Consider the following 15,463-nt stretch of genomic DNA (forward strand, 5'->3'; position numbering starts at 1 on the left):
TTTTGAGTCCTACCTGTCATTGTTCTGGTCAGGCCAAATAGATTTCACAGGGCCTTTGTTGGCCTGTGGACCAGACATTCACCACACCCCACAGACTCAAATAGACTCATTTTTCAAAACCAGTCAATTTAGATAAGATATGTAGGCTCCTTACGGTAACATTGAAGTCTGAAACTTCTTAATTCCCTGTATAACTACAGATAGTTAAGTTCTGTAGAGTTGTTAAGAAGCAGTTGGCTGCAGGTGTCAGGACTTGAAAGTTCTCTCAGTTATACATCTTCACAGCCTGTGGTTACTTTCAGTCAAAATTGGTTTGGGTCCAGCAACTGCATTTCAGACTTAGCGCGGAGTGTAACGCACTTAGCTACAATCTGTGTAGCTGCCCTCTTGTTTGGTATGTCATACTGAACTACAGAGTTTGTGAAGGTTAAAAGCTAGTGTGCCTTCATGTTTTATTTCCCTGGAACCTAATTAACTCATGAGTTGGTATTCAATAATAATTTTGGATAAGAAAGTCTTTTTAATAGGAATTGTTTTATAAATGCAGGATAATGGTGTAAGTAACCTGGAAGTTTTCTTATTTCAGAGATTTTTTTTCTTACCCATGATCAGTAGAAAAGCTAGCCAAGTATTAACTGGGATGTTTGATATTTCTCTCTCCATTGTCACCCTACCTAAGGACACATCTAGATTTTGTTCTTAAGTTATAGAAGTAGGAAAGAATGCTCGTTCTCTGTTAGCTTTTTGTTGGCAGTGGTTGTGTTTTTTTTTTTTCTTCCATGAAGTCTGACTTCTGTGTCCTCTTGCAGGGGATGGGGAGCCTCTTCTGCTAAGCAGCATTTGGAAATTGGTAACACCATTTATAGGCCACATACACTTATCAAATTAAAAATCAGCCTGCAATAGATATATTGAATTTCAAGTCCTGTGTGCAATTACCTTGGCAGAGCCATATGTGGCTGGTGGGCTGGATGTTTCTCACCCCTGTTAGAAGATAAAGTTATAAAGTGTATTTCATACATTGGAGAGAGTCCACCTTGAACAGGGCCTAAATGCATTTGTACTTGCAGGTTAGCTCTGTGTGGTATCCTCTGATGGCAGGAAGCTGAGCTCTGAGTTTTAGAAGATGCGACACGTGTAGGTTCTGGAGACTGAGGACCTACAGTCAAGTTTTAATCCTACCATTTACCAGCTCTGTGAACCTTGGCAAGCTCAGCTTCTTGGCAGGAAATGAGAACGATGTATCAAACTCACTTCAAATAGGGCTGGGCACCCAATAAATACTCTGAAGTGGAATACTGTTATTCACCATTTGCTAGATGTATAACTTGATCTGTTATCCTCTCAGCTGTGGTTGGTTGACTTTTGTTTTTAAAGATTTATTTATTTATTGGAAAGTCAGATATACAGAGAGGAGGAGAGACAGAGAGGAAGATCTTCCATCTGATGATTCACTCCCCAAGTGAGTGCAATGGCCAGTGTTGTGCCGATCCGAACACGGGTGCAGGGTCCCCAGGCTTTGGGCCGTCCTCGACTGCTTTCCCAGGCAACAAGCAGGGAGCTGGATGGGAAGTGGAGCTGCAGGAATTAGAACTGGCGCCTATATGGGATCAGGGACTTTAGCCACTAGGCCACACCGCCAGGCCCAGTTGGTTGACTTTTAAAGTGAGCCCTGGGCTGGCATTGTAGCAGACGGTTTAAGTTGCATAAGGACATCAGTTTGAGTCCCAGTTAACTTCCCTTTTGACTCAACTCCCTGCTCTGGGAAGGCAATGGAAGATGGCCCAAGCACCTGCGACCTTGCTACCAGTGGCATAGAGCTGGCCATCTGGGGAATGAACAGACGGATGGAAGATTTCTGTCTTTCCCTGTGTTACTATGGCTTTCAAATGAACAAATATTTTTTTAAGGTACAGAAAAAGTTATGTATGTATATATATAAATATGTATGTATATATATATATATAAAATATATAATGAGCCTGGTAATGACTTTCCTTAGCGTCACAAGGCTGTGATCAGATAATCTGGGACTCCAAACTTGCCCTGCTTGCCATGAAAGTGTGTTGGAACCAGTAGGTACAGAGAGAAAACTCTGTGTTCCTCTTCCATGCTATGGAATTAGAAGGGCCCATAACCCCAAATATGTAGAGTCCTGGAAATGTGTTATAGAAAGCAATAATTAGCTAATTATGAGAAAATGGAGGCTTCTTTGTTGAGAGAGAGAGAGAAGAGAAGAGAACAAGAATGAAAGGAAAAAAAAAAACATTAAGTCTGTGTCCTATCCCCGAGCCAGCCCCCTTTCCCCTTACACCTGTATAATGGTCTGTGAGACCGATTAGAAGACCAATATTATTTTCTATTATCTAGTGTAGCTATGCCTTTTTTCTTCAGTCTCAAACAGCACAAGTCTTATTTTTATCAATGGGCATTTCCTCTAGGTAGGAAGCCTGTTCTGAGGTTTAAGATTACACTGTCAATTTTTTTTTTCTGAAGTGTACTGTATCTGTTTGATTACGGGTTCTTCAATTACTTTAAAATATACTAAGGTCAGGAGAAGGCAGGAAAGTGTCCATTTAGACACTGGATCAAATCTAGGTTTAGAAAACACTCTCTTAACTGTCCCGTGTTAGGGGTCCGTTGAATAAAATGATAGATACTTTGTGTGTGTGAGGTTCTGTTTGCACACATCGATGAAAATATGTGATTGTGATGAGACTTTCCTAGTATTGGACTAAGAGAACTGGGGAACGTGGCCCTTGTTATCAGTGATAGCCATTCCCAGCTGTAGATTCGGCAAGATTGTATTTCAGTGTGGCTGCAGCTTCCCTTTCACACGCAAAAAAAAAAAAAGTGCTGCTTGTGTTGAACACTTGGCCAAAATCTTCTTGGAACTTCCTTCAGAGAGAGCTGGCAATTACTATTAAGTCAGTTTTACTGTACTCACCCAGCACAGTCCTCTGCTGCAGGTGCTCACTACATGCTGACTGGCTGGACTGGTTTTAAAAACACTGACACCTTCAGGTATGACAGGAAGTCATCCCTGGAGGCAGCTGTGCAGGAGGCTGCAATTCTTCTCCCATTCTCAGTTTCCAGGCTCTCAGCATAGAATCAGAATGATGCTACCTGCATTGAGCTCATGTGGCTTGTGTGTCTGTCCTGGTTTTAGTTTTAGGCATCTTTGGTCGGTGACAGAGAAGGACCTTTCCAAAGTTTGCCCTTGAGGGGACTGTGGCTCCCTGAGGAACTCTGAAGGGCTGTTTTGTCTAATAGGCCAAGTTGTGTATTGCATTGGGGGGCTGCGGCTTTCCTTTAGTAGGTTGCAACACCAAGGCAAAGAGAGGTGCCCTGAGCTAGGAAGGAAGTCGCAGCTGCTGAACAGGAAGAATCCTGGGCTGGCACAGGGAGTGTGAGGGTAATCAGTCCTGCCAGGCGGGGGCTGTTTACTCTGCAACCCTATGGCTGGTGGACTCTAGGCGTGGTGGGTGTGCTTGCTAAGTACCTGTTTGTAGGACACTGAGACGGGCAGAGCTATGGCAGCAGTAATATGAAACCAGTCCTGTTGGTTTTCTTTCTCCCCAGCTGGCAGCTGAAATCTGCATTCCAGATGAAACCCACAGGGAAGCAGGGTAGGGGGTGGATGTACTCCCCAGGGCAGTAAATTATCTGCTTTTTTAAAGAGTTCTGGTCATTTAGAATTGGCCTCTTTTCTTTTTCTACCTTTGTTTATTTGGTGTGGGCTTTGTGAATGGCAAGGGATCTGGGTGGGCAGCTGGTTTCTTGTCCTGGGCGGCTCAGGATTGCCTTCAGGATAGAAAGGAAGGCGGGTTTAGAAAGCATTTTGGTCATTTTTCTGCTGATTCACTTCTGAATCCCTTGGGCAGTCCCAGGGAGGTGGTGGTTACGGCTGTCGTCAGGGACCGGTTTGCAGGCTCAGCACTTTCAGGAACCTCCACTTGCTCACCAATGAGGAAGTTGAGTGCAACCAGGAGAACCACAGGCAGGCGCTGGGGCGGAGCTCCTGGTGAAGTCCTGGGCTGGGATTACAGGGCAGACTGACTTTCCCTCCGACAAAAAGCCTTTTGTACACGGGGATAAATACGGAAGTCCCAGAAGAGCCGGCTCACGGGTCACTGTGTGTGTATGTGTGTGTAGTAAGGTGCGCAGCTCCAGGGCACGGAGCGCCACCAACGTTTGATAGTTGACTAGGGCGGGCCGTCACCAGGCACACCGGAAGGAGGGCGCCGTGACTCCGAGAGGCCAAGGGTGTTCGCTGAGCAGTCTAGAGCCTGGCTGCCTCCCACGTCCTGTTGCTCTCTGTCCTGGAAGTTAAGAGCAGATGGAGTGGATAAACTGAGAAAGAGCCGGGGAAGGTAACACGAGCCACAGCTTCCACCGAGGGCACGGCTGGGACATGGAGGAGGAGGGTAACTCTCCGAATGGCAGTGATGTCTTGGGACCAGAGAAACCTGAAGCTGGACTTGAAATGGCTCAGTCGATCCTGAGTAAGTTTTCCATGAAATCCCTGTTTGGATTTACCAACAAGTTGGAAGCTGTGAAGCCCGGAGAGGAACAGGCAGTGCTGAAATCATTTCGCAGTTTAGACGGGGATCCCACGCCTGGGCAGGATGAACCCAGCAACAGCTCAGAGCAGCAGGAGGCAGCGGCTGTGGTTCCACCTGACCCTGAAGATGGTGGGAAGACTGCAAGGGTGGAAATAGGATCCGAAGGAAGTCAGGGTAAAGCAGAAGCAGAGACTTCTCTCCCTGGCCAAGAACTTGTCCCTCAGGATACTTTGAGTGTGGACAAAGATGAGACCATTTGTGCACGGGGGACCCTCGTGCACACCACCAGTGATTCTGACTCTGATGATGGTGGCCAGGAGCCAGAAGAGGGAGGCAGAGCTAATGGCCCAGAATCTCCTGATGTTGTATTATCTGAGACCTCCCAAGAATCTGAAGAAAAATTAGAAGATTCTGGGGAAAACGCTGCCGTTGTGGAAGCGGAAGATGCAGAGTCCCGTACAGAGGATCCTCCAAGGACTCCACCTGAAGGCAGTGGGAAACTGCAAGTTGGCCATGGTGGTTTGGCAACAGAGCAGAGTCCTACCCAGGGCCAGGCTGGAGAAGAAGGATCCTCCCTTGCATCTGCAGCAACAGACCAGAATTTGAGTGTTGATGTTATTAGGAGTGCTGCTTCTAAAAAGGAGGGCCCCGGAGAGAAGTCATTCCAGCTTCCAGCCTTTTTTAGTGGACTTCGTGTGCTAAAGAAGGGGGCGATGGCTGAGGGAGGTGAGACCATCACTGAAATTAAACCAAAAGATGGGGACCTGGCTTTGCTCAAGTTGACCCAGCCTGTTCATAAGTCCCTAGGGCAGGCAGGGCCCCAGACAGTGAGGAGTGGGGAGAAAACAACGGATCCTAAGGCCACTCCCACTCTCCTGGAGCAGCTCTCTCAGCTGCTCAACATTGACATGCCCAAAACTGAGGGGAAAGCAGCGGACCCTGGCTCGCCCAAGGAAGAGATGGGCTGTGGTGCTGACCAGGAGATCCCTGGTGACCCCGGAGAAGCCCATACCCAGGGTGGCGAAATCAAGCCAAAGCCACCGGAGACTGCCCTGGAGGCCTTTAAAGCCTTGTTCATCCGTCCCCCCAAAAAGGGGACCACAGCTGACACCTCTGAGCTGGAGGCCATCAAGCGCAAGATGAGACATGAGAAGGAGTCCCTGAGAGCTGTGTTTGAGCGGTCCAAGTCCAGGCCAGCGGACAGCCCGTCTGATTCCAAAAGTGTATGTAGAATTGGGCTTTGCATTTCATCGTAAAAATGGCTTGCTGTAGAAGGGAATGTCAGTTAGCCCTTGGTGGTGGTCTCTTTGTAGGTGAAAAATGTTTAGAATGCGGTGAAATCACCTGTAAAAGAAGAATAGAGTTGGACAAAAATGCTTCTCTCTCTTCCTCATATTTTTTCTGGAATATTGTAAGAGATTTATGTGGGCTTTAGGAAGACTTGTCACTCTGAGTTTAAGCATTTTAAGTGAATGTCCTTGTAAAAACTCACCAGCATGGGATGTGAGGCAATAAGGATGCACAGCACAATTTTACAGGAATTTCCTCACAACTTAATTATACCTTTGTAAAAACAGTATTTTTCCTTTGAAAGTCTGCCATCTTGCAAACTGTATTTGTGATTTTGTTTAAATGTTCTGAGACTTCTTGACTAAACACTAGTTTAGAAAAAGACCCAACTTTTAATTCTCTAAAATTTACAGACTTGGTGGCCATGATCATTTCTGAGCATCAATCTTTCCATGTGTAAAATGAGGAAAGTAATCCTTATTTTTTTGTGGTTGATATGAGGATTATTTTAAGTTAGTGCATAAGAGGTATCTAATTAGTGGGGATTATTGCTGTATGAAAAAAAATTATTAATTTTTAGAACCCCAAATCCAGTAGATCTTAAAGATTCATGAGAACAAAAAATAGAATTTCTTGCTTAATTTCTGATCCCTCTGTGACTGTGACTCTCTGTCATGCAATTAATATGATAGTTAAAATGTTGAAAGTTATCTTGGATTGTAGTTTAAAACTAAAGATAACACAGCATTCTCCCAGTTGTAAAAATCAGTTCCTATAAAAATAATTTGAACGTGAAGGCAACCTCATTCATTCATCTTCTGAGTAGGAAAGAAAAGAAGAATTGAAATTATCAGTGTTGGATCCCTACTGAAATATGTTTTGGTTTATTGTTAATATTCATGGAAAAAGTCAATTTAGCCCTTGTTGTTATACATAACCCTGGAGTAGTTCAGACAGTATTTGGAATCATTCCCACCATGTACCTGAATGTAATATATTTGAGTCTTTGTCTTCATCTCAAGGTATGTTTTTGCTTTTTGAAAAGTTACCTCATAAATAGTTGACTAAGGACTATATGATTCTTACCCTTGAGTATTCTGTTTGTTCATTTTCACTCCCAACAACTGCTTTACATCTCTGAAAGAGACTCGAATAAGTAGTAGGATGTTGAGGCTGTAATTGACACTATAGTGGATGAAAGCAGTGTGCAACTAATAATTAATCCTAGCTTTAAAATCTGCCATGTTTGTTTTCAGGAATTCACCAGCTCTGACCGCATTTCATTGAATTTACTCATTGTCCTTTTTTCCCCCACAGCCTGACCAGAGTCCCACAGAGCAGGATGACAGGACCCCTGGTAGACTCCAAGCTGTCTGGCCACCCCCGAAGACAAAAGATGCAGAAGAAAAAGTGGGATTGAAGTACACGGAAGCAGGTAATGTGAAAGGAAGCCAGGTGCTGTGCAATGAATCTCTTCCTGCAGCAGCTTGTAGTTCTGACTTAGTAGACTCTCAGAATTTGGAGTTTTGTTTCATTGTAAGATATAATGTAGAAAGCTTCTCTTTCTCTTTTGGTTGTTAAGGTGAGTGAAAGGGCCGTAGCGCGATGAATGGAAACGGGCATGTGTGTAACACAGAAGCTTGGGGGAGGTAATGGAGAAGGTATGTTGCAAATTCCTCAGGAAACAGGTGGTTGGCGCTCATGTAAGATTTGTGTGAGCTGGCAGTGCTGCTGGAAGAGGCTGAGTACGATTCTCCAGAGCTGAAATCTGATTTGTTGTTTGTCTCTGAGTAATGCTCCTGAGATAAAGGAACCTTGTGCAGAGCGAACCTACAGATACCATATCAGTTTCTTGCTCCCTCTCTTTAGACAAAAGCTTTCTTTACTGCATGGCCAATTTTAAAGCAATCTAACTCTCTGGAAAACTTCCCAGGAACTTTACTTGAGTCTATTTAAATCCAGTAGAAATCTAGATATTTTTACTTTTAAAGTGATAGGTTCACACAATTTTTTTAAGTGGTCAGAGAATTTTAGAAAATTGCATGTGTGCACAAATGTATGTGTGCGTGTATTTCTGATGAAATCTTTGCTTTCTTTTGATACTTGAAGATTACTTACTCATGTTTTATATTTTATTGGTTTTCATAGGTGTGTGTATATACCGGCCAGCTTATGCTTATAGAAAAATACTTACTGTCATTCCTCATTAATAAGAAATAGACTGAAGTTTGATATCATGTCTGTAATTTAGACACATTCACAGGTGATTCTTGGGATTGTTTCTAGTCCGCGTTTATGCAGTTGGAAACTTGGGATTTCCCAACATATTAAATACTTCATAGTGTTTTTTCTGTTGGCGCTCAGCTTGATAGATTGAACACTGTCATATCCTTAGGGAAAATATGCACGTACAGTTGTTTTAGGCTTCTTGCTGCTAGTTAAATTCCCCCAAATTTTAGAGTTTATGGTTACAATATTCGACTACCTACCAAGCTATTTTTCTCATGATGTGGTAAAATGTAAGTGACTAAACATTCTGAAATTTATATAATAAAAGCTATAATCCTGTGAATTCTTATTCCTAGTATATATGATGAGTTTCAGTTTTGCCCTTACCAAAGACAATATTATGGTGCTCTTCTTTGTAATAATGGGCTTTTGCCACAAAAAGAAGGAAAGGATTTTTTTGTTGTTGTTTTACTTCATGTTGAGTAGTATTTGGACATGCTCTTCGGATTCTACAGATATCCCTTAGTTCTTGCTTATTGTCCTGTTGCACTTCCAGGGTTTCAGAGCGGCCTTGTCACTGACCTTTGCAGTGACTTTCTCAATCTTTCTTAGTATTCTCAGTATTTCTTAGTATTATGAAAAGTAGCTCTGAGTCCACATTTCATAATACTAAGAAAGCTACTTAAGGTCTTGAATGAAACGGGGAAAAGCCGAAGGCAGGAATAGGCTGATAGCGCTAGTTGTGTTGGGAGGTGACAGCATCACTACACAGAGAGCACAGGTGACAGTCTCAAGGACAACGGGTCTGGCTCCCCAGCCAACTCCCTGGGTGACAGGCAGTACTACGACATATTTACTGAGCTCCTGATCAAGGCTCAGTTTCTTGAAAACCTTCCAGATGCTCTTTAATCCAGCGGTGTGTTTCAAAGAAGAGTAAAGTCCTTCAGTCCTGCAGCAAACTTATTTTCTACCACATTACTGTATATCAATATATGGTTGCCTTATTTATTGCTAATCTTGAGGAAGTTGACTTTACCTCTGGGAAACTGGATACTTAGAAACATTTAGTTTATAGTTAAACATATTTTGTGGACCTTCCATTGGTTTCCTCACCTTTACAGAAACAAAAAATTTACCATACTGTGGGGAACACAAAGATGGAAATTAGACCTGAGATAGTGCAAGAAGGTCAAAGTCTTGTGTTTTTGTCTCTTCCGTTTTCCTTACTTTTTAGTGGTAAGTCACTTATCAGATTAGTGATATGAGGGCTAAGACACTTGCTGTTTTTGTTTCTTATGTGCTATTATGATTCTGTGCTGTTCATCCCAACCCAGTCCTTGGCAGGGCTGAGGAGTAGATGATGCTGGTCATCATCACCCCACATCCTTACGCTGGCACTCAGCTACTTTGGACTTGATCCTGCTTTGGTTTCTCCATTTTCAGTGATCAGGATATATTTAACCTATATTTTTTAGCAAAACAATAGACTTATTTAAAATGTTCTTTCTTGGGCCTGGCACTATAGCCTAGTGGCTAAAGTCCTAGCCTTGCATGAGCCAGAATCCCATATGGGCTCCACTTCTAATCCTGGCAGTCCCACTTCCCATCCAGCTCCATGCTTGTGACCTTGGGAAAGCAGTCAAAGAAGGCTCAAAACCTTGGGATCCTGCACCTGCGTGGGAGACCTGACAGAAGCTCCTGGCTTCTGGCTTTAGATTGGCTCAGTTCCAGCCGTTGTGACCGCTTGGGCAGTAAACCATCAGATGGAAGATCTTCCTCTCTGTCTCTCCACCTCTCTGTATATCTGACGTTGCAATAAAAATGAATACTCTTTTTAAAAAAAGGTTCTTTCTTGTTGCTACTCTGTGATTTTCTTCCATTTAGAATCTATCATTGAATATTTTTTTAAGAAAATTTCTAATAGTGGAAATTAAATGTCAGTGGCTAAGATGGCTTTCCCCTGCTACTCCCAACCCTATCGGCATCACTTGCAACTACTAGTACTACAACAACTTTCTTGGCAGCTACAACCTTTGACTCCTACTACTCCTACTAGAGCCTCCAAGGCCATTCTGATGATACTGTGCCCACCACTGAGGCATTACCACTTGTCTGAGCTCTTGTTGATGTTGCCAGTTGAATTGTACCAGTGTTCTCCAGAGCTGTTAATGAAGTGACTGCTGCAGGTGCTGGAACTGGGGAAATGGAATTCGCAGCATTAATTTACCCCGTGCCTGAATTGTTGCACTCAAATGAAGCAGAATTTCCCCCATCTCTTGTGTTGTGCTTTCTTGCGTTGTTGCTCTCATTGTGATTCTGCCCCGTATTTATAATGCCTGATAGAATGTTGGCGTGGAAAGAATCCTCTGTCCTCTTTTTCTTTGAAATGAGATTGGAATAATCTGAATGACAAACTCCATGCTTCCCTGAGAACTGGCTTTGCTCTCTGAGTGCAAGCTTGTAGCCTGATCTTGGCTTTTCTCTGGAGCACTTGCATTTGATTTTTCAGTAGGCTCTTTGAGATCCTTAAGCAGTTAATAAACTCCTGGTGACTTCATGTTACCATGTCTGTGCTGTATACCAGACAGATCTGAATCAAGTAAACTTGATTAGAACATGAAGCTTGGGGTTAATTTAAAGCTGAAGTTTGGAAAAACGGAAAGGTGTTTTGTGATGCAGTTCAGTGTTGTGTGAGACTTGGTGAAGGAAACGGCCTGAGCCGCCCTGACCTGCCGTTGTCCCCATTGCTTAACTCCAAGGTCAAAGGCCTGGAAACCTCTTCACACTGTCTTTTGGGCAGCTGACCAGGCCTAGAGTGGTGGATCATCCTCAGCAAGGTCACACTGCCAACCATGAACAGCCAGCAGGCCCCATGGGGGATGCTTCCAAAGGCTGCCTAGAGAAAAGCCTGCCTTGTTCTCCCTCACAGCACTGGTTCCTACTATAAGGGCATGGAACACACTACTGTTTTTATTATCCTATGGGTTATATATTTTCTACTCTGAAGAGGACAGAGAAATTAGAATGACTATTATTCAGAACTTCATTCTACAGATGTGTGTGTGTATAAGGATTTATTTACTGGTTTCAGAAATCTCTAAGTTTTAAATACTTCCCTAAATTACAAATATAATAAAATAAAATAGAATTTTGAGATTAAACACAAAAATGACAAAGCCAAAGAAAATTTCCGTGATTCTGTTTCATAGAAATCATTGTCAACATTCTGAATGTGAATTAATGACTAATGGTCTCTATGAGTTAAACACTAAAAAAATAAATTTAGATAATACTTTTCTCATTTGAACAATTTAAACGATTTTAACACATATGGCCAGTGATTTTATAGAAATTAGATTATTTTATACTATTAAAATATATCATAAATAATAATCTTACAAAAAACTATGGGCCCAGCATGATAGCCTAGTAGTTAAATCCTCACCTTACATCTGCTGAGATCCTATATGGGCACTGGTTTGTATCCCTGTTGCTGTACTTCCCATCCAGTTCCCTGCTTGTGGCCTGGGAAGGAAGTAGAGGATGGCCCAAAGCCTTGAGATTTATTTTTTTTCTAAATTGCCAACAAATTTTAAAGTGGAGCTTTAGAATAATTAGTCTTTGACAATAGTAAGTTTAGAATCGTTTTGTATTGTCTATTGTCTTTGATATGCTTGCGTATTGTACTAATATCTTAATCATTGGAGCATTACAATACATCCCCAAATGAGCCAATTTATGTTTTTTGTATGTGTGTACTTCTTTCTCTCCTTAAGATTTATTTATTTATTCATTTGAAAGATCCACAGAAAGAAAGGTCCTCCATCTACTGGTTTAGCTCCAAAGTGGCCTCAACAACCAGAGCTGAGTTGATCCGAAGTCAGGAGATAGGAGCTTTTTCAGAGTCTCCCATGTGGGTGCAGAGTCCCAAGGCCCTGTGCCATCCTCAGGTACCTTCCCAGGTCACAAATGGGGAGCTGGATGGGAAGTGCAGCAGCCAGGACATGAACTGGTTCCATATGGGATCCTGGTGCAGGCAAGTTGAAGACTTTAACCTCTAGGGTACTGCATTGGGCCCTTGTGTACTTCTTTTCAAAAATAGTTTTGAGGACCAATGATGTGGCATGGAAGGTTGAACCACTACTTACAGCCTCAGCAACCTAAAGGGGGAGATTTTTGAGATGCAGCTGTTCTACTTCAAGTAATTTTGTTTTTCAGATTTATTTATTGAATTCAGTGCGGTAACCTAGTGATTAAAGTCCTCACCTTGCAGATAGGTTTACAGAAAGGAGGTGAAACCAAGGATTTTCCATCAGCTAGAAATGAGCCAATCTGAAGCCTGAAGCCTGGAGCCAGGAGCTTCCTCTGAGACTCCCGCGTGGGTGTAGGATCCCAAAGTTTTGGACCATCCTCTTCTGCTCTCTCAGGCCATAGCAGGGAGCTAGATGTGAACCAGTGCCCATATGGGATCCCAGCACTTTCAGGTGGAGGATTATCTGGTTGCATCATTGTGCTGTGTGCACCCTCCTCTGCCCCTTCCCTTCCTCCTGGCTGCTCCACTTCTGATTCAGCTCCCTGCCAATGTGTTTGTGGAGGCAGCAGAATTTGGCCTAAGTGCTTGGCCTGGGAAGTCCTAGCTATCTCAGTCATTTTTGGAATATCAACATGTTGAAAATCTGTCTCTTGCCCTTTTTCCCTGTCTCTGACTCTGGCTTTCAGGAAATTTTTTGGATTTATTCATATATTGACTTACTTTCCCAAAGAAAGTTTACTTGGCTGAGTTTCAAAAATATTCCTGTGGAACTTTTATTGGAATTATAGTCTTATAATTTGGCTTGCAAACAAATATATTCTCAGGCATATTGCTGTCTTAATTAGAATGTGATATGAATTTGTTACTTATGAAATTTTTTTTTCAAAAAATGTGGTCTGTTTCCAAGGATCTAGTGATGTACGTGCAGTAGCTTCTCTGTAGGTGGTTTTCTTGTCAAGCTCAGGCTTGACTGAGTGAAATACTTGTTTGGAATGACTGACCTCAGGGCCATCTTCTCTGTCTTACTGTGGTTGATTGTTCTTAATATTTTGATTCTTCTTTAAAAATCTAGTGATAACAGAAGATTTCAGTTAAAAAGAAAAAGAGCATTTTCTCCTAGGTTTCATAACTTACTCTTGGATTCCACAGCCATCTTTGGATGGCCCAGTTGCCAATGAAGAAGCTCTGTTGCAAACATTGTGCCCAAATCTGGGCTTCCTTTTCCCATTTGTCTCCTATTTTGTCTTTTTTTTTCTTTTTAAATAAAGATTTACTTTATTGCAAAGTCAGAATTACAGAAAGAAAGAGAGAAAGAGAAGAAAATCTTCCCTCCACAGGTTCATTCCCCAAGTGGCCTCAATGGCCGGAGCTGAGGCGATCCAAAGCCAGGAGCCAGGGGATTCCTCCAGACTTCCTATGTAGGTGCAGGGTCCCAAGGCTTTGGGCTGTGCTCGACTGCTTTCCCAGGCCACAAGCAGGGAGCTGGATGGGAGCTGGATGGGAAGTGGGGCCACCAGTGCGGACCGGCGCCCATATGGGATCTTAGTGGATGCTGCAAGATGAGGATTTTAGCCACTAGGCCCATCTCCTATTTTGATTTATGAGATGTCATAACTTTTTTCTTTTTTTTTTTTTTTGAAAATTTTAAGGAATAAGTTGTCATGTATGTCTCAAAATCCTGAGAGGAAATGATGTTAATGCTTATGGAACTGAAATGGGACCATGTGGGGGAACTGTCAGTGACTCAGTTGCACCACAGAACACATGAAGGAGGAAAAACAGCAGACAAAGCACTCAAGCTTTCTGAAATGATTTGTATACCTTCAGTTGCTCATCCATTATATGTCTGGAAAAGCCTTCTCAGCATTTGCTGGGGTTGGCCTGGCCTTGGCAGTGGTATGTACACTGCTCTTGCCTTTATGGGGAAGAGAACTTAGAAGGTGTTTTGTGGTTGCAGGGTGAATGAACCATCCACACATGGGACACTCGTTGAACCTTAGAGCAGCTCAGCAACATCCCTAATGCAGAGCATTTTGGACCAGAGAAGCAGCCCCTGCCTCAGCTTAGTAAAGATTTGCTTAGTTTCTGGTTTGTTTCTAATTTGGGTTTCCTACATTATAAAGTGATAGAGCTGTTTGTCATCCTTCCTGGTGAGTCAGAAATTCTTGCTTCACTACACTAGGAGAAAGCTATAAATACTTCGGAATATTTCGCTGGTGTTCTGTAATTTGATTTTTCATTTCTACACTCATAGCTAACATGCTACATGAGTCATATGTGTCTTTTCTTTAAAGTCAAAGTGTCCAGACAAATTGTCCCAAGCATTCCGTCACACCATAGCGATGGGTTTATTCATCTTTCCATGAGCCTTTGTGGCATGCTTTCCCGACACTTAATGGTGATAGCCTAGAAACTGGAAGCTGGAGAGGGAAAAGATCAGAATAACCATGCTTTGCAGGTGTAGGAAGAAGCAGGAAAGGCCTGTGAAAGTGAAGCAAACATGCTAAGCTGCCACTTTGTTTACAGAGCTGGCAGCTGTGGAGAGGAAACTGACTCCTACAACACACATGGGAGCCAGAGCTTCCCTGAAAGAGAGGGAACCCTGAAGTGTGGCTCAGTGACTCATTAAATCGCAACTGCTTCTAAGGAAATACTGGAAAGGATCTTTGGTTTGGGGAGGCAAGAGATTGTAACAGACAATCTCACTGTTCAGAACAAGCATCTTGGAGATCCTTTAGCTCATCCTATTCATTTTATAGATGCCAGTCAGTAAGGTTTTGACTTGTCAAAAGAGACATAATGAATAAATGGGCTGAAATTTGCAATTTGAAGAAAATGACAGCCCTAAATGGGGGATATGATGGAGAGTGGTGAATTTTTCCCCTTGCCAGTACACCAGTTTATTAAGACCCAACAAGGAAAATGCATGGAGACAGGCACATTTAAGTTACACTAGTTGACAGAAAAAAATTATAGCACTCGAAGTGCCAATCTGGACAATGAAAAACAGCATATGATGACCATGCTGGATCATTGCCTGGGTCAGGCAACAGTGGTTTGGTTTTTTTCATGCTGCTGCTTTGATTTGCCATTTGAAACTCAAAGAAAGGAGTTTGAAGATATATTTTATGCTAAGGAGGTTCACCAAACCAATTTAAAGCCTATAAAAATGTTTCTGGCCTTGAAGTCTTGCTGTGTTCAAGTGAGGCTCATTCAGTGGTGTATGTGTGCTTGATTCTGGGGAGTTGCATGAACAAATGTCTCAATCAGTTATTTTGGTGGTTCTGTAACAAGCTGCCCTGTCACCTGTTTTTATACAGTTTGTGGGTACAGTGACACACGAAGG

At 42.7% G+C, this 15,463-nt stretch overlaps 1 protein-coding gene across 3 annotated transcripts in view; it reads left to right on the forward strand.

The window, feature by feature from the left end:
• FMN1 (formin 1) overlaps positions 1-15,463 on the forward strand; it is a 360,709-nt gene that overhangs the window by 86,806 nt on the left and 258,440 nt on the right. The window contains exons 1-2 of one of the 3 annotated variants that reach the window (XM_040969591.1): positions 4,315-5,788; positions 7,173-7,290. The exons of 1 other annotated variant lie outside the window; for it this stretch is intronic. In XM_040969591.1, coding sequence (XP_040825525.1) covers positions 4,415-5,788; positions 7,173-7,290 — 1,492 coding nt within the window. In that variant the 5' untranslated portion in view covers positions 4,315-4,414. Of the gene's footprint in view, positions 1-4,314; positions 5,789-7,172; positions 7,291-15,463 lie in introns of those variants that run through there. One more of the 3 variants, XM_040969588.1, reaches the window with a different exon arrangement.

The sequence above is a fragment of the Ochotona curzoniae genome, unplaced genomic scaffold, assembly GCF_017591425.1.
Source record: "Ochotona curzoniae isolate NIBS_2020 unplaced genomic scaffold, NIBS_Ocur_1.0 scaffold_4701, whole genome shotgun sequence".
NCBI lineage: Eukaryota > Metazoa > Chordata > Mammalia > Lagomorpha > Ochotonidae > Ochotona > Ochotona curzoniae.